Raw genomic sequence first — 23,636 nt, 5'->3', positions numbered from 1 at the left:
CCGGTGCAGGTCCTGATCCACCCACCCCCTGGTGCTGAGCTCCAGCAGAAATGCAGCCACGGATGAGACTGCAGATGGCTGGAAAACAGCAGCATCCCGGCGGAGCGGGGAGCGGGGCTCCCCCAGGAGAGACCTCCTGTGCCCTTCTGCCCTGCGCGGGGACAAGGACTAGACGATGTCGGAAGAAATTGAGCCATCGGCCGTCGATTATAACAAAGCACGGGCAATAAATGCAGGTAATTAAGCTCCCCCCCAAAGTAATTACATTTGTTCCACTCCATTGGCCATTTAATAGTAATTAAGGGCAGGGGTGGGAAGAGATTTGGAGTGGGTCAAAACTTTGTTGGGAGCAGCATGGTCAGCAGGGAGGTGGAAGGAGACTTGTCCTCCTGCCCGCGATCAGCAGTGAATTCGGAGGGGCTGCCGAGCTGAGGTTCCCGGCTTGGGCATCATCCAGGAGAGGCGCTGAGGACTTGCCCAGCCCCACGCTCCTTTGGCTGCTGATCCTTTAAGGTCCTCGAGGGCTCGTGAGGTTGATGTACTTGCTGAGGAGGACAACCACGCGCTCTGCACAGCCGGAAACGGCTCACGCAGCCAAGTGGAAGCTGCTGAAATGACCTGTCAAAGGGTTTCTCCTTCTACAAGGCCTCGGACCGACGCGTGGTACAAGCCCTGCAGCGGCTGGCAGGGCCCTGGATGAGACACGGGGCCTCTCAAGCCTTTGAGAAACCAGAGTCAAACCCAGGTCGTAGCAGGGAAGGCCAAAAGAAATCACCACCATTAGCAGCAGGATGATGACGAGGGGTCCTCGCTCCGGGCATCGCAACCTGCCTCGGGCCACGCTCATCCCACCATCACGCTCTGCCGACACCGAGGTCCCGGGTGCCAGCCTTGGCCTTCTTGGGCTGCGCCGCCCAAAAAGCAGCAGCCGTTTGGCACCCAAAAGAAACGGCTACAACGCAGCTGGGCTCAGAGGAGAGCTCGTAGAGCCGCTCGTCACCCCGCGCGGGTCGCGCTGGCTGGTAGAGCTGCAGCCAGGCCCTGGGGGCTGTTCCTCTCTCTTAATAAATAAATGCTGTCCCCGGCCAATGGCAACACGTGTCACCAAGAGGAGAACGTCCTTCTCCTTGGACGGATGGGAAAACCAAGGGACCACTTGCCCAAAGCCTCGCCGGAGGCCAAACGAGGATTCATCGCCCGCAACCCCGCCACAAAGAGTATCCAGACCACACGGTTCGGTTGTTGGTTTGGAGTTTGGGTGGGGTTTTTTTGTTTTTTTTAATTAGTCATGTTAAACTAACGACCACCAGGTCCGTTTCTCTCAGAGAAAACAACAAAAGGCACACACAAAAATAAAGTAAAAGTCCAAATGCCTGAGAAAGAACAACTCTGGCTTAGAAAAGCGATTTCTCGAGACACTGCTTGGAGTTTTCTTGGCAACGGGGCTCTGCCTTGTGCGCGCTCAGCCCCAGCCCCTCGCCTCTTCCCAAGGGGAACAGCAACAAAAAGTGGAGGAAGCGGGAGCCTCCAGGGCCTGCCGAGACAGCCGAGACCACCGCGCCCACCCGCAGCAAGCAAACAGCTCCTTAAAACATTCACAGCTAGTTCGATTTAAAAGCAGGCATGTCCAGGTGCCGAGGTGCCCGGATACCCTGTGCTTCCTCAACCCGGCTCTCCCAACCCTTCAAATTCCCAAACCCTCTTTGTAGGGGAGGCCTTGGAACACAGATGTCTAACGCACGTCTTGCTGACAAGTCCAACACTCTGAAAATAGGTGAGAGAAGAAACGGCCGTGGCTCCGATCCCCTCACCTCCAGCGGGGTCCGAAGCCCTACTACACCGTACCCAGGCAGCCTTCACAGGCGGGGAAAGGAGGGGGAGAACAAGGGATGCACATTATAAATATAAAATCATATCTGCTACAAACAGAAGACGTATATTGTACATCTTTGACCCATATACACAAGAACACAATATACACAGAACGTCTCGGAGGAACAGGTGCCTAGCCGGGGGGGTCGGGAGCCGCTGCCCCCCCCGCCAGCCCCGCGCCTCGGCCCGCGCCGGCAGGGGCTGTGCCGACAGCACATCGGTCACAGGAGTCTCATCACGTTGACGTGTGGCATTCAACCCCCATGTGGATAGCTTGGTCCCCCCACCGTGCCAAACGCATGGCCCGCCACCTACACAGGGGAGGCAGAAGAGGGGGGAGATGGAGAGAGGGCAGGCGTGAGCGGCTCTCATTGACCCGCAAAGTGCTTGGGGTCTTCAGACACTCGGAGCAAAGCTCGGCCCGAGGGAAACTTCTTGCCCTGCTGCCCTTGAGGGAAGGTTCCCGGGCAGGCRGGTCTCTGATAAGGCATTTTCAAGGGGGAGTTGGATCAAATTTGGTGTCTGAAGAACAAATGGACCAGATGGGACAGCGCACACCTGCGTGTATCCGTGAGCACGTGTGTGGCRGTGGGGTAACGTGGGGCGGCAAAGCCAAGGCAGTCACACCTGGACGAGGCCAGGGCAGGGGGAGGCAGAGGACAGGAGGGTTTCGTCCTTGGCTCAGTTTCTCTGTAAAGCTGCTCTGTGTCCCCCCAGCCCCTTTCACGCCTCTCTGGCTCAGGCCACTGGCATGGCCTGAAATACTGACGGTCGTTGGAGTGGCACATCCAGGCGCATGGAGTGGCAGACAGGCACACGTAAGAGTTAAGACAACAGTCGATGTGAGCTTTGTACAGTGAGGAGCAGCTCCCGGCTGGAGTGTCCGAGGACTAGGACGACAAAATGCCACAGTGATTAGATCGGGCCAGGACGAGGGGTGGGCGCAGGGCGGAGGGGAAGAGGAGGAAGTCAAGTCCTGGCACCTATCGGCGGTAATGATTGGGGGCATCTGCAAACATGTACTTGAGTCTGTAGGCTTCGGCGAGCAGCAGTCCAATCTCTTCGTTGCCCCAGTGTATCGTCGGTAGATTTTGTAACAACATTAGAAGGCCCTGGAAGAGGGGAAGGCACTTAGCTGGGGCGGTCGAAGACAGGACACCTCCAGAGCAGGCTCAGGGCTGGCACGAACAGAGGCAGCAGCATGAACTAACTCTCCCTCACTGCTCTCGCAGGCCCAAAAGGCTAAGACAGCACTGAGACGTGCTCGCGTCTAGCTCTGAATCAGCACAGCACCTCAAGACTTCCCTGAGCCTCTTGGTGAGAGGGTGCTGCCACCCCATGTTTCAGCTGGACACCAGAAGGCAGGTGTGAAGGGACTTGCCGTGACCAAAGCTCGAGTCTGTGCTGAGCACCAAGGCTCAGAAGTTACTTGTGGGCAGAGATCCCGAGACTGGAAGATCTCAGAGCCAGTTTTGAGATGGTCGTTGACTGCATCTACGCTGGGCTACCATCCGGGGCAATCCCCTCCCCTCTTCCCTAAGGGAATCGACTCTGCCCCAGGGACTTACTTGGAAGTCTTCCTCGTCTAGAATCTCCTTCCGCCACTTGATCAAGAAGGCGGCGCAGACATACAGGTGGAAATGAGAGAACCCTTCTGGCTCCGACTGCGGACAACAAAACTGCGTCAGCTCCCACAGCTCAGCTGCAGTTCGGCTCCCCCGGTACACGGCCGCTCTGCTGGGACACCCTTACACCCCGCTGGCTACAAACGCTCCAGGGGCCACGCTACTTCGCTTCTCCCACCTCCCCAGCTACACAGTACTGCCAAAAGACCTCCTTCCCAGCGTACGGAGAATTGGCTCTGGAGCCAAGGAGGGAGGCACGGGGGCCTGCATACCTGGTAGGTGTCCCAGAGGCGGATGGTGCAGCGAAGAGGCAATTCTCTCATCAGAAGATTGTTCATCCAGCGAAAGGCAAACTGCAGGTATTCGACCTCGTACTTCCTAAAGTGATTATGTACCTGCTCTGAAACAGCACATTCCACTTACACACCTGGGGATCACGGTGCCCCAGCTCCTGCACAGCGTCCGGCCCCCAACACAACCGCTGTCACGCACTTTCAGACGGAGACCTTATTCATTCTCCCAAGCCTCTGACCCTCGCCTTGTGCTACCCAGCCAGGCAAACCCTGCCCTCATGAGACCTCCGGCTAACTGCACCCTGCCCCGCTGCCCTCCCTCCTGCCTTGTAGCCAAGCCCCTACACCCCGCTGTGCTCCTGCACATGCCCTGCTTCATGCCAGCACGTGCCCTGATGCCTCCCACCTCCCTGAACTCCAGCCACCTGCGGCTGTCCTCTGCCCCTGCCCTGTTCCTGCTCAGGTCCCTTTGTCTCCTACCATCGATCCGGCTGACTAGCTCCTCCAGGGCTTTAACTTTCTTCTGGATTCCTGGCTGTGCAAAGGTGTAGTTATCCTGTGGGGAGAGGCCATGAGTCAGAGGCACCAGCTGTAACAACAGCTGGAAATCATCAAAGAGAGTCTTCTACTCAGAGTTGAGTCTGCTACAAGCCAAAGAGATGGCTCTTGTGTGCCAGGATCATCTGCTCTGGCGTGAAGTCCCTGGTTGGGACAGTACAGCACCTTATTTCCCCAGGATTTTGCCAACAGGTTTTGCCCAATGAAGTAGGGAAATCTCCCTCACGCTAAGACAGATACCTGTCCCAGCAACAGAGTAAGATGACAAACATCTAGGCATAGACTCCCTAAGCTCTAAATGCTAGGAGTGCTGCAGGTCTGCTGGGTTTCTCTAGTTGGCCGTGCTCAGGATGCAGAGCCCTTGCCCTGATACAGAGAGGAGAAGGCTGTGCTGCTCCCGCAGTGAGCGCAAGGTAAATCTCCACGGCCCCAGAGGCTCACCTGTATCCCATCCAGCAGCTTGCTCATGCACCAGAAACTATCGGCTTCAATGCTCCGTAAAACATCCTGCGACAGGTTCGTCACATCAAAGTTTTCCACGTCCTCTTCTGCAAAACAGACAGGGAAGAGAGTCAGGAGGAAGGGAGACACCAGATGGCTCAGGTGAGCGCTGAGAGTCTTTAGCAAAGCCTTCAGTGCAAGCCCTGGGGAAGTGGCTGCTTGGAGGCAAGTGAGCTGGCGCAGGGAGCAGTGGGTAAGAGGAAGGCAGGCAGCTAATAGAGGGTCTCTTCACTGCACGTTATCAGGAGTCATCTGCAATCCCCCTCCACCGCTGGGGCTGGCAGGACAGCCCCTCCTCTCGCCCCCAAAGATACGAAACTCAAGATCTTGCAAGAAGGAGATGTGAAGCCCAGGAGGGGGGTAGGGATACAGACAGCACCGTTAGCGTCTCCCAGCCTTTCCCTCAGTGGAAAACCTGCAGCTTCCTTTCCCTGGCAGCTGCCTTGAGCAGCTTCTCCCAGGCTTCAGCAAGCCTCAGAAAGCTGCCAAGCTCCCCGCTTTCTACACTGACCGCCCTGCTAACAGGCCTTGGAGTCAGCGAGAGGGGCACGTGCTCCCGCTCAGGGCCGCGCGTGCTGCCGAGGCCGGGCAGGAGGCTCCCTGCACGCAGCCGCCGACGGAGCGAGCAGCCGGCCTGGCGCAGCCCGCGCCACCGGTGCGCTGACCTACTTCTCCGAACCAGGCTAGCAGCGGGCGGAGGGCTGCGGGGCCCAGAAGACTCAGTGGCAGCGATCCAAACRCAGCCCCAATCCTCCAGGGACTGCAAGAAGGATCCTACAGCAGTGCTGCTGCTGTTGCTAACTCTGCGGTTAGCCCCCGACACATGCGACCGCCCCTGCTGGAGCTCAAACCTTCCTGGGCGAGGGCAGGTCTCTGCCAGCAYCGCAGGGAGAACCGGGAGAGACGAATCCTTCCTTGCAGCCAGCAAATGGAAGCAAACACTGGCCTCTGTCCTGGGCAGCACGAGGAGCTGGGCTCCCACTCCCCATGCAGCAAAGAGAGGATTTATCAGTGGCAGCCCAGGGCTGGAGCACAGCGGAGAGAAGCAGCCGTGCCTGCCTTCCCCAGGAAGCAGAGCAGGATGCAGATGAGGCACYTAATTCCCCTAGGACTCGGCAACCTGATTAAAGGACTGAACTCACAGCAGGGGAACTCCCCTGGGCTAACCACCCTCGAGGACTGCCTCCCCCCTTCCCCTCCAACCCCACACTCTGGCTTCAGAGGGATGAGAACGAGCCGGGCAGCAGGACACAGGTGCTGGAAAAGCGGCCACCAGCTGCGAGGACACATCAGAAACAACTGCCAAAGCCTCATAAACTGCAATGGGAGAGCGGGGCTCTYGGGCACAGTTGCAAGGGCCCCCAAATCCTCAAAATGTCTTCCTGGCCAGCAAAAGTCAGAGTTAAATCCTGCATGGAGCTGCGACTGCCTGACAGTGGTGCTGTGCAGCAGCGGGACTGCTCAGCCTCGCAAAGCCTCTCCTCCTCCCCGAGCTGCAGCGAACAGCAGCAGCCCCGCGCGCGAAAGAGCCTGGCTGCAGGAGAAGCAGAGATTTGTACGAGCTCGTTTTTCAAACCCGGCTAATTAGGGTCTCCGTGCACAGCGCCTGGCGGCAGCTCCGTCCCCAAAGGGCGCTTCCAGAGGGCAAAGGGCTGCGCTCACTTTTAAATGGGCTCGCAAGCCGCCAGGGAGGGAGGAGAGGCTTTGAGAGCAGCACGGTGCTGATGCTGGCCGGGTTTGGAGCACAATCACCTGCTCCAGGCCAGGCTCACCTTTGCCCGGAGACTGTACGAGGGCACCAGGCAGGTTAAGACAGCAGCAGCTGACTGCTAGGGCACAGCTCGGTGTCCAGAGAGGCAGGTCGGGCGCTCGTGGCCTGGCAGACCCAGCAGCAACCTCCCCTTTGCCTCCTCCGTTCGGCTCGCGGGAGGAGAGCGCCCGTCACGCTGCTGACGGAGGCTGCCATCACACCGCTAAATTGGATCAACGGATGCCAGAGCTAAACTGGCCGAGGTCCAAACCCAGAGGCTCGGAAACCTGAACAAGCGTCTTTGATCTCGTTTGGGAAGAAGAGAGGGAGAGGACAGGGCTCGGGGCTGGAGCCGGGCCACCCTCCCGGCTCAGAGGAGCTGCAGGGCGGCTGTCGCAGGCTGCCAGCGCTACGCGAACCGAAAGTAGCAGATCGTCCCCGCAGGAGGATGTGAAGTGTCAAGAGTGGGCGACTCCAGCGCTGTTCCTACCTCTGCTCCTCCTCCCGGACAAGYGCTCAGCTCAGGAGCAGACTGCCGCACGGAGCCTTTAGGGACAAGCACAGGCTTAAGCCTGCTTTAATCTGGCAATCTTCTACTGCGGAAAGAGCAGCAAAGTTGTTCTCCAGCTGTAGGGCAGCACCCCAAATCATCAGTCACTTCCCCGGCTTCTCCGCAGCCRCCCTCAAGTGTCCCAGATAATAAGAGGGGTTTGCCTGTTTAATACCCATTGCCTTTGCCAGATAACTTCCCCTACAGAGGGAAGGGTGCTATGCAGAGGCTTGGGTTGATACTAGAAGACAGCAGGTGACAGACTAAAAGGGGACAGGACAACACGAAGCCCAGAGATAAGAAGAGGAGCAGGCAGTCAGGAGAAAGAGAGGTGTGAAGAGGATGGACAGGTAAGGAGCAGGACAAAGCCACATGCATCCAGCCAGGGCTGGTGGAGGAGGCAGGCTCAGCCACACAGGAACCAGCCTTAGGCAGAAGACTTCCCCCTACAGCTCCAGAGGTGGGAAGTCTAGCAGAAAGACCCCAGAGGAGGAGAGGATGCAGTGACAAGCCCAGGTGACAGAGAACAGCCTGCTGCTTGCATTGCTACGGGAGCAAGAACAGCAACCCCACCAGCACCCCAGCAGAGGAAACCAGTGCTAGGAGATACCCAGCACAAGCCAACACACATGGCAAGGAGCTTTGAAAAACCCCGGGCTCCAGAGTATACGGCTCAGCACAAACATCTGCTCACGGCATCATTAAAGGGCTCCCAGAAAGGAGGGAGATACTCAACGCATGGCTCTGACAGGAACTGAAAGGGAGCCAGAGGCTTGGTGACATCCAGCTGTGGCAGGGCTGGGGCAGTGGTGATACCACTACCAGAGTCACAGGATGCCCGAGGGCAGAGGAGAAGGGAAAGTCAAGCCGCGCTGAGCGACATTTCAACGGGGCTCAGGGCTGACACARGAGAAGGGGGATCGTGGTCCTACTTGAACCCTTGCCTCAAATTCCAGGCAGGGCTCCAGCCTGCCACATCTCTGCTTTCTGCAGGGGAGGTTGATGTCTCTTCTCCCATACTCTGTGCCAGCTGGGGCCCAGGGGCAGGACAAGATAGCGGAGAACAGTTAAACCAAGACTCTCGCTCCACAGCTCTGCAGAGCAGCGCATAGTTTGCGCTGCATATTGTGAGCGACGGGTCAGATCGACATTCGTGGTTCAGCTGCTCTAGGACAAAAAACGGAGCTGAGAACAAGCCTGACATCACGTCCTGACCTGAGCTAGCCACAGCGTGACTGGTAACACCAAGGTACAAGGCTCTCCTTCCCTTCATCCAAGCTCCACCTGCAACATCTGGCTATTACTCTCATCCTGCCTACAGGGAAACAGTCTTAATTTAATCATAAATCATTTAATCATTAGGATTTAGCAACAAAGCCAGTTACGAGCGAGCAAGATCGAGCAAAGCTTTCCAAGGCACCGCTCCCCTCTACAGACTTGCTGAGACACCAAACAGGTCCCAAGCCAGGACAATCCTTTAAACAGGCCTTGAACCAGGGACAGAAACGGCCTCATATATTAAGATGAGCAAAGAGCACTGGGACAGGGCGCAGGGGCCAGTACCGGTACCATTTGGGGGTGCCAATCTCATTTCTCAAGGGCAGTGCAGTCCCCTCCTCTGTCACTGCCATTTTAAATGAAGAAAAAGAAAAAAAAAAAAGGCCAGGGGATCCGGGAGTGCGATCCACTGAYTCAGTACAGGGGAAGCATGAGACTTGAGCCAAGAGGAGCAGTTTTAGCAGGACCGATCAGCTCACATCCCTGCGCTCGCTAGGCCCCCTCCGACGGCGCTGCGGGCTGGTGCCGGGGCCAGCCCAGGGAAGTTAAGGACACGGGGAGCTCTGCAAACCCGTTATCAGCATCGCCTAGAGAAACAGGCAGGCGGTTTCCTCTGGCAGGAGCCGAGATGAGCTACCTGCCCCAGCTCCTCAGATGTCAGATTGCTTCTCCCTCCTCATCGCTCGGCTCTGCCTCTCCTGTCCCATCCGAAGGGCAGCAACAGCAGGCTCAGCTGCTCCCGCAGCCTCAGCAGGAGCTTGAGCTCCTCCTCAAGACGGCACCAGCTGAAAGCCAGCAGTGCTCAGTCATCTGTGGCAGAAGCCAGAGATCAGCCGGGAGCAGGAATGGCTCCGGCTGAGGATCTGACAGTGGCAGGGGCCCAGAGCACCCTGCTTGCTGCCGAGCAGCCGTGTCCGTGCAGGAGGCAGGTAGAACATCTCAGGAGAAGGTGGACCAGCTTGCCACGCTGGGGTAAAAGGGGAAACATAGCAGGTAAATCCAGCCCATCTGCCAAGGGCTCGCAGCAGTCTGGATGGGGACAGGGAGGGGGAAATTGTTTTCCAGCCCATTCACAACTGGGGGAAGTGAACAGGTACAGGTATGGGGGGCAMAGAATTTGTGAGCTCTGGTTTGACATGTCTTCATGAGCTCTTGCAAGCAGAGAGCATCAGAGCAGGAAGGGGAGAGCTGGTGTTTGGTGAGTTATGCCACTCTTAACAGCCGCCCAGCACAGGAGCCCAGAGACCCTAGGGAAGGGCACTTGCAGGATCTAGCCAACCTCCTCCTGACCAGCACCTGCAAAGTCAATGGAAAGTTTTGCATCCAGACTGGGTGCAAGAACAGGAAAAGCAATAGGTCCTGAAGGGCACTGGAGAAGGGAGCAGAGTCCAGCCACAGGGACTGGAAGCTCTCAGAAAGAGTTGCTTCTCACTGTTTTAACTTAATTGGTATTTTCTAAAGCTCAAAGGCACTCACCGGACTCAAGGCACTGCAGAGAAAGAAGGAAGCAACATCAGCAGGGCCCTTTCAGAAACACACCAAGGCTGGGGAGATGCAAGTTAATACGGGGTCATCCAGTTCCCTGAACATCAGAGCGCAGCTACAAGAAATATCTTGCCATGAATATTTTACACTCCCTGCTCTGTTCACCTTCTTCAGGACCCTGAGTGGCATACATGCTTCCTCCCCACACCTTCTGCAGGGAGGAAGAAAAACCACCACATCCCACAGACACAACAGTATGGCCCTGCTCCTAAATCCAGCCAAACTGCTCTAACTACTCCCCTGAGTAAGCTGGGTTTAATCCCTCTGCGCACAAGGCCCCAGGAGTTTGCTAGGTTACTGTCGACCATTGCTTCATTACTCACATGAACTTCAATGCAAGGAAGCTGCCAAATTGGCCGCTGAATGTGTCTGATAAGCTACAGACCAGCCTCTACTCAAGAGCATCCACCTTTCCTAGAGCCCTGGACACGTTCTGGCCCTTGGTGGGAAGCCAGTCAAGCCCTCCGAGCGATGCTATTTGTTTTAAGCCTTGCTCTAGCACTTGATATATAGCGGAGACATCAATCAACCAGAGACATTAATCAGCTGATGAGCACGAAGGAGAGGTTTTAAYTGATCTGTAAAAAAGCCTGTTTGTTGTCTGGGAATTCAATACTTGCCCAAGCATGGGATGGGTTAAAAAGCCCAGTCAACTTGGACGCGGGGGCCAGACTGTTATTGGAGGAGAGACTGCTATGCGAGAAGCCAATAAGTCGAACAGTAAGAGGAGGCAGTGCGAGCCTGGCCTTGTGTTGAACAGCTAACCRAAGTCAACAGCTTGTGAACTCCCACCTCTGCCTGCCAGCTCCGGCTGAATCACATACGCTCCCCGGAGAGYCGTGCTGGTCTTGTTAAGTCAGCCAGCCCCAGATCCTGCTACCGCAGGAGGCAGCCCTTCAAAAGCTCTAATGCAAACCTCCAGGGAAAGGTGGTGGGCAGCTCAGCAGAGGAGCCAGCTGGCAGCAGAGTTGGTCTCTTCTAGCCTGAGGCTTTGCGTCCTGCAGTCAACAAAATTCCTACTCTCAAAGAGTAGGGGCGGGAAAGCCAAGAGGTTTGAGGATGGAGCTCCAGAAAGGACTCCGTCTCCTGCAGTAGGGCCTGAGATACAGGTCCACACCTCCTAGAAGGTCAGGCCAAAAACCACCCATGGTCCTGGGCACCCCTCCTTCTGGTAGGGGACAGGAACCTAAGCAGGGCTAGGGCAAGTGCTGGTGCCGATTCCCAGAGGCAGCTTCCCAGGAAAGGGAAGGCAAACTTTGCCAGGCTAGCTGCACACATACTCCAACACACCTTTGAATGTGGAAATGCCCCGAGATGACCCATAGGTGTCCGAGGCCCTCAGTGGCTCTGTGGGCAGTTGTCGTCTGTGCCATAAAGATTGTTCCCCTTTCTGGGGACAAAGGGCCTGAAGAGCATGAGCAGAACTTCCCTTTGAATGAGAGACTCCCCACGGAAAGGGGAGCTCTCCCTTGGCACACGCTGCCCAAGGATTAAACTGCGCAAGGCCCCTTTCGGCTCACCTGCTGCAAAAACTTGAATGTTGTAAAGACTTGGCCAATCCAGGGATGCTGAGAATTAGCGATCCAACACGGAGAGCCTCCGGAGCAGTCCCGCCAGTGCGCAGCGCCAGCTGTTTGGGAGCCTGCCAAAGGCAGTTGTACAGAAGAGCCAGTGCTCCAAACCAGCAAGTGGATTAACTTAAATCCTACTGCAACAGGGTTTATGGGGCACTGAGCGGTGCCACTTCTTTCCCACATACATTCAACAGAATTATCTATCTCACCCTTATACTTAGCCTGCCTCACAGCCAGATCAAGGGGCAGTTAACCACTGAGAGAGAGGAACACGGTGCTTCTGACTTAAAGGCTGGCTTCGAATCCCTGGCTCTGGAGACAGAAGGGGACGCACATGTTGCTAAGCTAAATTCAACTCGATGCGTCTCATGCACTTGAGTTTTTCCTCCAATGCAACTTGCAGAGGCAGCTGGAAACAAGAAGGCCACATTYGGCGAGAACGTTTCAGTCAGAGGAGAAAACAGGCCTGGAAGACTGCGAGAAGCACAGCCCTGGYGAGACAGGTCTGACACAGCATGAGCTCCACAGCCACGAGCAGACGGAGTTGAGCACCGACACCCAACATGGCAAGTGACCGCAAGAAGTCAGAGCGATACCTGCAGGCAGCTCYGACACTCCAGACCAGCTCTTTTCTTGCATAGACAGCTCACTGCGCACAGCGCTTTCTAACCCAGCAGATCAATCTTGAGCAGCCAGCCTCCACCGAGGCTCAGTGCCATTAATGTCTCTCAAGCAGTAAGGCCCAGGAGGGGCCACCCAGGAGGAGCCTGCTCAGTTCCTTACCACACAGTTTTTTTCTTTATCTCTCAGGAAAGAAAATTCACTCAAGGTGAGGAGGAAAAAAAACCCCTACCACTTTGCTTTGGAAGCAAAGCCTCATTTTGTGCTTTCTCCTTCAGACTATAAGCAGCACCGACACTTCTTAGGGATCAATACCGACCACTTTTGGCTGCCACAGGGGAAACTGGAGTGGCTYTTCTCTTCGCAGCATCCTCAAAAGACAGATCAGTATGCGTTTACAAAGCCTTAGCTAGACAGTGGATGGCATCCAATGACTTCAAGAAGCTTTGGATGAGACCCTAAAAATACTTCTGTCAAGCAGAATTTCTCTGCCACTAGTAAGGTCTTATAAACTCCTTTTTCCTTCTCTTAAGGTGAAAAATAAGAGCCTTTAGGAATAGGGATTATGGCCTCCCAGTGTTAATGTAAACTGCAAAACACAGCTAGAGCTGGAGAAAGAATAAAAATTCTATGGGCAAAAACGACTTGATCTCTGAGTAAAAGTGACTGGCTAATAACAAAGCCAAAAGCAGCAGGGAGAAGTAAATTTGCTTTCTGAAAGCTCTCAGCTTGACAGACACACCTGTACTAGCAGCATAGGGCAGGAATATTTAAGTAGTTTATTTTAAATTCTCAACAGGGTCTCTTTATAGTTCACTCATTCCTTGTAGAGCAAGAACTAGCTCCAAATTCAAGCTTTGAGAGCAAGATTTCAACCCCCTCCCAACTCTGTAGTTCAGGGCTTTGCTTCAACTCCCTCAGTGCCTAAAAGATTATTTTCTTCAAAGCTACAACTACATTAAGGACATTCAAATGAAAATCCACCCTTAGCACTTCAACTTCTGTGGAGCTCAGCAAGGCTATGAAGCTAAAGTCAATTCAACCAGGCAGCAAAGACACAGAAAGAGGTCAAGATGCATCTTTAGCCTGGCACAGGAGCCTAGAGACAGGCTCCCCTCCAGCAAGGCAAGCTTTTCTGATGCCAGCACTTCACGTTGCAAACACTGTGGTCGAGAGGCAGCACCGTGCCTTCAAGCAGCCAGTGTCACTTACCAACATATTCCGAGAGGAACACAACAAAGAATGGAGTGACCAGGTCATTGATTCCCTGTACATAGCCGCTGGCTGGGTGTCGAATGGCCCAGATAAACAGGATTCTTTCAAAGATCTAGGGGAAGAAGGAAGGAAAGCAGGTACCTGTGTTAGCCGTGCACAAAGGAAAGGCAGAAAAGCACTACTGCTAAGCTCAGGGAGCGGAGGTCATGCACTGRCAGGCCCCTCTACAGCAATACTTGTTAGATAAGAAGCATACAAGTTGGAGGGTATTCTCTTGTAYGATCCACAGATCCCACCCCCACAGGCCAGCCCACACTTCCCAGAATAAGGCAGCCCCCAGTCTCCTCACCAAAGCTTCAGCTTGAAGAAAAGTAGAGGTCAGCTTTCCAAGATCCAGGCGACTTAAGACCCTTTCATCCACAGGGCAGAGCTGCCTCTTACCAGAGCTACACACCTTGCTGAATGTCACATGAACAGCTCAGGCTGTTATCTGTGCTCTTTAGCCATCAACTATCAGCTATCAGCACAGTATTCCCAGCTCCACATCACAGGTCAGGATAATTCCCAATAGAGCAGCCCCTCCAGACAACCAAACTATGTGCTATTTCCAGCCAGACCCAGCCCAGGCCCCAGGACACAACATGCTCTGACATCCTACATATACATGCTGAGCTTGTTTCCAAAGACAACACACRCCTGCACCTCCTGGCCACCTCTCAAACCCATCACTGCCCAAGATTCTCACATACTGCTTCACCCAGCAGAGGTTTCATAGCCAAGCACAACTGGTGTCCTGTGCTCGTTCCAAACAGGAACTTCAGGTCTCTTACTAATCCTTGGCTATGCTTTGCCAGAGACAGTCATGTCCCACAGAACTGATCTCATAGTCCATGAGCTCCAGGACTGACATCTTTTGGAAACATGGGACAAGACCAGACAGTTTAAGCAGGTATTTGCTGATCAGTTGTAGAAGGCGTCAGGAGTTGTCAGCCTGGGAAGTACAAAGCTAACCTGCAAAGCTAACTCAGTCCAACGGTAGTGCTGGTCTAACTCCACACACAATCAGCCCGACTCACCGCAACGCAGCGAGAAGCCTCATCCCCTCCTTACCTCTTGGACAAGCGGCTGCTGGAAAAGGGGAATGAGTGGGTTGGTCCTTGGAATGTCAATGTGGATCTGGAAGAGAGCGCAGGTTACACACATCAGCCTTGCTTTTCAGGGGCACAATAACTCACACAGGCCAATGGAAGGGAATCCATCCTCCCAGTGTCCCCAAGGGAGAGTTGCTCTTGCTAGTGAGCACGGCCAGGGCTACAGGTAGCAGCCACATTGAGAAAAAAAAGCATCTGCAGTTACATCTCCAGTCTCCTTTGCTCAGAGCTGGGCTGGGAGAGAGTTGGGGTCTGAAATCTAGTTTGGTAGCAATTTAGGGAAGGCTTAATCCAGTGCTCTGAAGGAGATGGACAGAGGCATGGTGCCTGCCCCCAAGGAGAAGACTCAATAGCTAGTATGACCCCAGCTGCAGGGGCAAGCAGCAACAAGAGAGAGGCAAGGAATACACCAATGCAGAAAGCCAGGCAACAGGCAGAGGGCTTGTACCTGCCGGTAGGTATCCTGATGGTGTTCCTCATTCCGGGAATCATAATACTGCTGGATGAAACCAAAGTATTCCTCTCGCTTGCGCTGCAAAGTCAGCTTTCGCCGCTCCATGTTTGCGGGGAGATAACCCTGCAGCAGGAAAACAGATGTCAGGGCAGACCCTCTTCCCCCACTTCTCCTGGCCACTGACCATCCCCTGAAATCCTGCCAAGCAGCTGTACACCCAGAAGTCCTGTCAGATACAGAGACTTGGGAACTGCAGAAAGTTCTCATGGGTTTTGGCTTTACCAGTCCCGACATCTTTTCTGATCTTGGGGCAACCTAACTTCATGGGATTCAGCAGCTTGTTTCCCAAGCAGAGCTAACCACATTCCCAGCACCAGTCTGGGCTTTGGGCTCAAAGACGACATAGCTATTACATTCCCTGATTTCAAACTACAGCTCATTTGTAGGCTGGGCACAGACATGACATGAACAAACCTGGTTATGGGACACAYGAAGGTCTAGGAGTGTGTGTCCCTGGGTCTGCACAGGCTGTCAAATTCCCCCCACCCATGCTCCTGGGGTCACAGCTCTAAGTACTCACTGACAGGAGACGCCACGTCACGGGCCGGACCTCTCTGGGCACACCAGGCCAGCTGCATTTCCTCAGCTCATCTGCAAACGGACAGTGGTGGCAATGGATTAGATCCTAGGCACGTCCAGGCACCACTACACCTAGAAGGAGAGGAAAGCCCAGTCTGCTCCTGCAGGCTCTGGAGACATTGAGCCTCCAGGAAGGCTCCACATTAGCAATGACTGGGGATGTGGGTCTAGGGCAAGGGGAGTAGAGACGCTTTCTACTCAGCCTGGGCACAGAACTGCTGGCTGCAGGGGCTCTGACCCACCAGTCCCCTCTCAGCAGCATTCAGTCCTCAAGCAGAGCCCAACGAATCCCAGCGATCACAACCATCATCTGTGCGATGGGGAAAGACTGGAAACAGACAGGCAGCCCCCAAACGGCACTGCTGGTGGAAGAGGTTATCACCTGGAATGATCCCACTTGGAGCAGCTATAGGTAGTAACTTTTTCCACCTTGGAGCAGATGCGACTGCAACCTGAACCACATTTCACTGAGGCAACATGCCCCCTCTGCCTTCCCCTTCCCACTTGCAGGACTCACCCAGGTCCGTGTTGTGGCTGGAAAGAAGCTGCCGAAACTTCTCCAGGCGTGTTTTCTCCCTCACTGTCATGGGGGGAGCACCCGAAGCATTTTGGTCAGAGATCCGGGCGACGAGTGGAATGACAGGCCGAAGGGGGAGGGACTGTTGCTTCGGAAGGGGGGTCCGCACACAGGCATCCTCTGCAAGGAGCAGACAACACAGTGAAGGAGACAGCACCTCTCCAGCCCCACCTTGCCCCACTAGCCACCATCAGAGATCTGCCACTGCAAGTTTCACCTGTCTCTTCCCTAGCCTCAGCCCACAGAGCATCACTGGCCCACTAACAGATCAGCACTTCAAACTGGTTCACAGGAGTCTATTGTTGCTCTTCCATCACTTCTCCCCCAATTCGCCTCCCTCTTCTTCCAATACTCATCCCTTCCTCCTGCCTCTAGGCACCTGGCTACCAACAGATCAGACTTCCGCCATCAGGTAATGGAAGGAATGTGGCAGGACAACATGAGACAGAGGCACAAGGAGCGTGCGGGAATCCCAGAGGAACTGACCTTCAGATCTGCCCTGCTTGTCTCTGATCTAAATAATAATCAAGCTAATTGCCAGTGCAGAGAGGAGGTGATGAGCCACCAATGCCACCTGCTGGCAGCAGGGACTTGCTAGGTTATTCCAGCAGCACACTGGGCCACAGAACAAGCAGAGGGTGAGCAAGCCCAAACAAGAACTTAACAGATCTCCAAAATCTCCTAGTGCCCAAAACAGGGACCCTACAGGGCAGACACGTCCGTATGTAGGATATCCAGCAGTAGAGGAGACTGAAGCATTAGCTTCAGGTCTTCTAACAGGGCTCCTTGGAGTGCAGGACAGTAGAAGGAGGCAAGAGGCTCTGTCAGGCACATGGGCTGTGCTGTGGCCTCTTACCCATAATATGTGGGTAGCAGCAGGAGGTTGGGCTCAACAGTCAATTAGAAGAGCACTAGACTGTGCCTGAAAATGGCTCTTACCAGACGTCCTGGAGAGCTGGGCCTCGCTGCTGGACTTGATGACCTTGCAGTTGGTGGGCATGTCACTGAGAGCAGACTGGGCCCGCTCGGGTTTTGCCCGCAGCTTACTGTGGTTCTCCAGCACCTGGGCTGCTGTGGCCTTGGCCACTTTAGAGTTCAGAGTTTGGGCAGAGGAAGAAGAGAATTCCTCATCTTCATCATCACCRATGTCCCAGGCATCACTGGTGTTGCGGGCAAACTCATGAAAGCTGGAGGCTTTCTTGCTTTTCATAGGCAACGCGTTGGCCTTGGAGCGGTCCTTGATGAAACTGGGAGCCAGAGAGAAACAGTATCAGAGCCCTGGTGTTAGCCAAGTCCGTTTTCTTCCCCTCCCTACGCACTTGTTCCAATCCGCTAGCCTCTTCCTTACCCAATTGCCCTGCCCCTCCTCCCAAACACAAGGAATGTGTTAAGTCTCTCCGGGCTGCTTGCTGCCAGGAGGCAGAGCCTGAGCCCGTATGATCTCAGGGCATGGAAGGCCATAGTGCCAGCAAACAGCTGGCGAGGTGCCAGGCTTATGAGCCCAAAAGGGCAAATGAGAGAGACATACAACTTCTCCAGCTCCACCTCCACCCACCCTACAGAAAACAGGAAGATTAACACAAAAACCCCTTGCAACCTGGGGAGAGGCATGTCAGAGCCTGGAGAGAGCCGATCGGCGCTCGCAGACGCTCCTGATGCGGCTGTAATCGCTCCCAGTGCACAGGCACCGGCCTGTTTCTGTTCTCAGGCACAGGAGGAGCCTTCGCATTTACCCTTAAGCTGCAGGAGTCAAAGTCCACCAGCTGAAGCGTGGCAGAAAAGGGGGAACCTTCACCGCTACACAGCACGAGACAGGGATAAGGAGGCAGTTCAGGAGATCAGCTCTGCCTTTTCCTGCGAGGAAGGGCGCTGCGATTCTGCAGCCCCACAGCCGCAGGGCTGCCGATCCACCGTGCTGCCAGGCGGCTTTACCTCCCCCCTTCCCTTAATTCTTCCCTCTGATGGGGAGCGAAGGGCTCAGACACCACTGCTCAAGAATGCTCCCATCTCCTTTGATGTGTCCGACACGATACAGATTTCTGGCCATAAAGGGCGCCGGCAGATAAGCTACCCCGGCAAGCTTTCACAGAGCTCGAGACAGCACAGCACCCTATTGCTGCCCTCCTCTCCCGGAGGCAGATGGGAACACGTGCCCGAAGCTCAGCCACGCCAGAGCTGGAGCTTAAGCTGCAGATGGCAGAGGGTACACGCTGGCCTGGACGCTGCAAGTAGGTGCACACTCCAGTGGGCACTGCCACGACGTAACCTACAGCACTTAGGCAGCAACTTCAGAAACCCCCTCAGGAGTTTGCTCCRGAAACGCAAATGTAGCTGCTGGGTCATTTCTGCATTCCCAGCTACGTGGGCCAGTCTGATCAGGAAAATGTGGAATACCACAACACCAGGGCATGCTGGAGACCCCCAGGTACTGCAGGACTGAGCCCAAAAACTCCAAAGTAGTCTGTGTCTCCAGGAGATAAATAAAACTTACTTTTTGGTGAGCCGGGGATCCAGTGGGGGATGCTGTGCTCCATAGACAGGCTGAATGCTGCAGGAAGGAGAAGAAAATAAAAGAAAAGTGGCAAAAGCCACAGAGGACCCATGAACAGTCTCCTCAGCCTAGGCTGGGGTCATACTTCTTGCTTGCTGTCAGGAGTCAAATGCCAGCCAAAAGCAACTTCAATAAGCTTCTGACCTCAAAGATCAGAAGTGCCACATTCAGCTGAAGTGAATTTGCAGTTCTTTGCAGCAGAAAAGACCCTTTTTGAACCACTTGGCTCTCTCCAGCCTGCTTGAGCAAGGAGCAGAGCTCTGGTCTTTGCTGCACTGCCGATTCACTCTGAGTAACCACGTGCCTCAGTTTCCTCCAGACTTATAAACTGAAGTCCRTTCTCTTTCCCATCAAAGGGCTTCCCAGGTTTGGGGATTTACACTTCTGAGCCCTCAGGGACAGGGAAGGACTCCAGGCAGCAGTACTGGGACTCCTCAGCGAGGCATTTGAGAGTTTGAACCCCATGCTGGCTCTCAGGCTCACAGCCAATGCTACAGCGAGGCAGGATCCGGTACGGTACACAGTTCAACTCCGGTCCAAACACCAGCTTTATCAGCTCCTTCCGACGTGGCCTGAAGTGAGTCACTACGTCTCAGCACCCCGGCGTCCCTCCCTGAGGAGGGGGACCAGTGCTCCAGGGGACGGGGAGCTTCAGGGCTCCAGGCGCTCCATGACGAGCGTCGCTTTGAAGAGGAGCTATTAGAGGAGTGCTCATCACTAGGTCTACAGGCTTTAGAAATGAAATGGGGATCTTGAGTTATTAGCTCCATTTGGGCAACTAGTCACAACCTGCCCACCCTAAAAGCTACACTTGCATCTCTAGAAAACAAGTCCTCCCCATCTCCTGGTACACAGCATAGCCCTGTGTCCAACCGCGAAGACAAGGGCCCATTCAGAGCTGGCACACAAGGGACGGCTCCTCTTGGGTCCAGGGAGTTGGCCTGGTTTCCAGGAGCCGCAGATGGAGCCCGGCAGTAAAACAAGCAGAGCCCGGCAGTGTAGGAGGGGGGCTGCAGCTTGGTGCAGCTGCGAAGCACATTGAGAAAAGGTTGCTGCGACGCTGGGGAGGCGACAGCGGCAGGCCCAGCTGGCAGAGGAAGGACGCAGAGACGCAGGGCAGAGACTGGAAACAACCGTAGCACAGAAAGACCCCGGTGCCGAAACCTGGCGAGGGGTGGCCTCACCGCTACGGCAGCAGCCCTTCGGGGCTGGAAGCGCTCAAAAGGCTCACTGTGTTTACCCACCAGCGATCCGGGCCAGGAAAGAGTTTGCCGACTAATTAGCAGAGGAGTCAGGACAGCTATTAAACAGAAGCGCCCCCGTGGGTGCCCATAACAAGCAGTTTAACAGGAGTAAAAGGAAAAAAAAAAGAAAAAAAAGAAAAAAAAGAAAAAAAACCAACCCCTCCAGATCAGTGCTGCTTCCAAATGACTTACAGCAGCTCCGTTCGGAAGAGGAGCCAGCGGAGCCTCCCGAAAACCCAGCACCCAGCTCGCACCATCCTGTGACAGCCGTCACAACACGGCTCTTCCCTGCACAGGGATCAACATCACCGGGGAAAACCCACATGCGCCAGACAGGCAAACGCTCCCAAGCGCACGCAAAGGAACAGCAGCTACCTTTCGGTCTGCTGGCCTCAAGTTCACAAGCCAAACGAGTGACACGTGTTGGAGACAGAGGAGGGGATGTGGCAGCCGCTCTGGATGAAGAAACCCCTTCCTGGTGCTCTGAAGCAATCGGCCGATGCCTTCGCTATCCACCAACGGCTGATACAATAGCAGAGGGTCCCACCTCCCGAGCGGCTCTTTTTAAAGAATTTGAGCCTAACCTCCCACAAACGCAGCATCCCGAGCTGCTCTAGCAGCCCAGCCCACCAGCTTGTGCTTCCACACAGCCAGCTGAAGGTGACAGTCACCTCTCCGGCAGCCTACAGAGAGGCAGGGCTGAACCCCAGCGTCCGGCGTCGCTGAGCTCCAACTGCTGCACGAAGCAGGTTCTCTCCGTGCTTTTTTTTCCCCCATCTTTGATTTTGCTGAACGATTCTCTCCCCTACCCTCCGCGCAGAGGATAGAAGCCGGGTGGGAACGAGCGCAGACGCTCAGAGACATGCAACAGGTGACTTTAAAATATGCAAACACACGCACAACTGCCAGATGGCAAGTTTGCGCTGTAGCGTCTGTGGTACCCTCGATGCCTGATCCCGCTCCTTCAGCTCATGTCCCTGTAACCGACTCTCAGCAGATCCTAAAGCTCCACACAAAGGTGAATTAGCACATCCCTGCTTCTACAACTGAGAAAACCGAGGCGGGGGAGCGATGCCACCAAGTGATGCTCTGTAAACATTTATTTATTCATTCTTATCTGTTCCCCCCCCCCCAATGCAGCTCAAATCTGCTAGATGAATTGACTGTCCCCAAGCTGAACTTTGTCTCTAGCTGTTTGCATCCGACTGTCGCGCGGATGGAAAGCTCAGCGCAGACACTACATTTCAGCAAACCCCCCACTGGGTCAGGAGTTGAGACCTAAACTGTGTTCTTAAGCCTGTGCCACTAAACTGGCTGGACAAGTCAGTCGATTGCTCTCTTCTGTCCTATTTTAGCTTATGCTCTTTGGGACGAGGCATTTCTCATTAGCTGTACCTTCAGCGCCCAGGACAACAGGCTCCCGATCTCTGCTGCGGTATCTGCTTTACACTGCTCATAACAGTGTTTGGGTTGTTGACACTACAGCAGAAAGCATATCCATGAAACCTCGGTGCCATTTCAGAGACAGAACATATTTTATTCCCAGCGGAATCTGCATCTCCCCTTTTAAAACAGCAATTAAATAAAACTCCCTGGTGTCTTGCTGCCCATCTCGCTAAAAAGCAGGGAATAAGCAGAATGCATCACACAGGATAACATGCTAAGCCAACCTGACAAAGCACTCCCCAAAATTTACTGAAGTGARAATTCCCTTGGTAAGAACATAAGATGATACTGGCAACATGAAACAGCATTTGCTATTAGTGCCACAACACTAAATCTACAGAGAAAACGCACTAAGTAAAAGCTAATAAAACTAAGCAACCAAATTCACAAAATATCACAGAAAAGGAACCTAGTGCGGTCTCCGAATCTTCACAAAGTCCTCCTCTGCCAGCTTGTCAGGGCAAAGAATGGAAACAGCCAAGAATCTGTATGGAAAGATCCCTCAAAGTTCAGACCAAAATTTGGAAAAGGAGCGTCGCCTCTAGTGACCATGGACACAGCACGTCCCACCTCCACCCCGTGCAGTCGCGTTGTCCATTAGGAATGCAGTCTTCGAGATCCCTGTTAGTAACTGCCCCCGGGAAGGACGGGTACACAGGATGTTTAAAGGTGGCAACCAGCCTGCCTGACACCAGAGGTCAGGATAATCGCAGATTAGCCTGTTAGGAGCGGGGAAGAACTTTGCCAAACATTTGACGTTGGAGCTCACTGTCTAGGCACGACTGACTGCCTCCCAAACCGGTTCACCTAGTCTGAGCTTTCCAAGCTGAAGCCTGAAGTCATCAGCTATGGAAGAGATATGCTGCTGTAGAGACCACTAGCTAGAAGCACAGGTGGGACCTCCAGAGAAGGGAGGTTGGCAACAGGGAGAAGACCCACAGATGGCACAGCGTTTTCTCCCCCCATGAAGAAAAGAAGAACGTGTTACGCTTACTGCTTGCCCTTTGCTTGCCACGGATCTGGACTGTCCCACCAACCTGCGAGAGCTAGAGCAGCGACAAAGACTAAGAGTGAAAGCACACTGGAAAGAGAACTAACTGGCCTAGCAGGATTTACAGCCAACTAAGCATTTCATGCTGCACGTCAGGAGGGGACAGCAGGGCTCAGACAAGGCAAACGGGAGCGTGAATATAGTAGAAAGCCTGAGTGCCACCAGACTGAAATGTAACATGTGAAAGCCTCCTCAGAGAGGTGGGTGCCCTCTCCTCAGCCTCCCTGGAGGCTGGCTCCACATGGCAACCTTGCTCTCAAGGCCACGTAGGAAGCATCTCCCTCATTGCCACCAGCCCCTTCCTCCCAAACTCTGCTTGAACAAGACATTTTACTCGTTTCCCTCTCCCACCCCCAGGTGAACACAGATGCCTCAACAGAAAACAGGACACCACACCCAGAGGAAATGAAGCAGGGGAGGTGCACACAGAGATGCCCCACAGGCCCAAACAACCGAGGGACCCTCAAAAATAGCAGGGTATCAAGTAGAGGTGGACCAGGAGTGACACCCCACGGAGCAGAGGATAAGGAGGGGGGCACCTGTTTTGGACAGGGGAGCTACCGCCCAAGGAGACACCTCTAAGGGCTTCGGAAAGGGAGGAGGCTTCTTCAACATCTGTGGAGAGGAGCACATTTCAGCCCTGGCTCCGGGGCTGCCCTGGGGGCGGCCCAGCTACCGGAGGAGCCTTGCAAGGCCCTGACACCCTCTGCAACGCTCTCCATGGGGCAGGGGTGCAGGCTGGGGTCCCTATAGCCCCCCCCAGACTCCCTTACCCCACAGATGAAGAAACAATCCCAACACCCCCTTTCTAGTAGGGGGCCTCCCCCAGTCCAAATCCCCCCATAGCCAGCAGGGCTGCCCCCAGCACCCCCTCCCATTGCAGGGGGGTGCCCCAATAGGCTCCCCTGCCCCATAGCCAAGGGGCTGTCAGGGGCATTCCCAGTGCAAGGAGCTGCTTCAGGTCCCTCAGCCCAACTTCTCCTGCCCCATAGCGGGGAGGGGAATGTCCTGACACCCCCTCCCATTGCAGGGGGTCCCCCAGGCCCCCAACAGACTCCCCTGCCCCATAACCAGGGGGTTGCCCCTTTCATGCCCTTCTCGGCGCAGGGGGCTTTTCCAGGGCCCCCAACTAATCCCCCCC

At 54.7% G+C, this 23,636-nt stretch overlaps 1 protein-coding gene across 1 annotated transcript; it reads right to left on the bottom strand.

Annotated features, from left to right (window-relative positions):
• Positions 1-1,905: 1,905 nt before the first annotated feature.
• Positions 1,906-23,129, bottom strand: TBC1D22B (TBC1 domain family member 22B; the record flags this gene model as incomplete). The annotated part of the gene is made up of 13 exons (XM_026056513.1): positions 1,906-2,984; positions 3,441-3,536; positions 3,770-3,897; positions 4,271-4,346; positions 4,790-4,896; positions 13,380-13,494; positions 14,493-14,558; positions 14,982-15,110; positions 15,568-15,638; positions 16,144-16,323; positions 17,143-17,450; positions 18,695-18,751; positions 23,035-23,129. Coding segments are annotated over 13 exons (1,557 nt in total), but the record flags the coding sequence as incomplete, so codon positions are not given.
• Between the last annotated feature and the right edge of the window lie 507 nt (positions 23,130-23,636).

This window comes from Apteryx rowi, unplaced genomic scaffold (assembly GCF_003343035.1).
Source record: "Apteryx rowi isolate R43461 unplaced genomic scaffold, aptRow1 scaffold_132, whole genome shotgun sequence".
Lineage (NCBI taxonomy): Eukaryota > Metazoa > Chordata > Aves > Apterygiformes > Apterygidae > Apteryx > Apteryx rowi.
The sequence above is the reverse complement of the archived record's forward strand: the minus strand, read 5'-3'. Positions and strand labels throughout refer to the sequence as shown.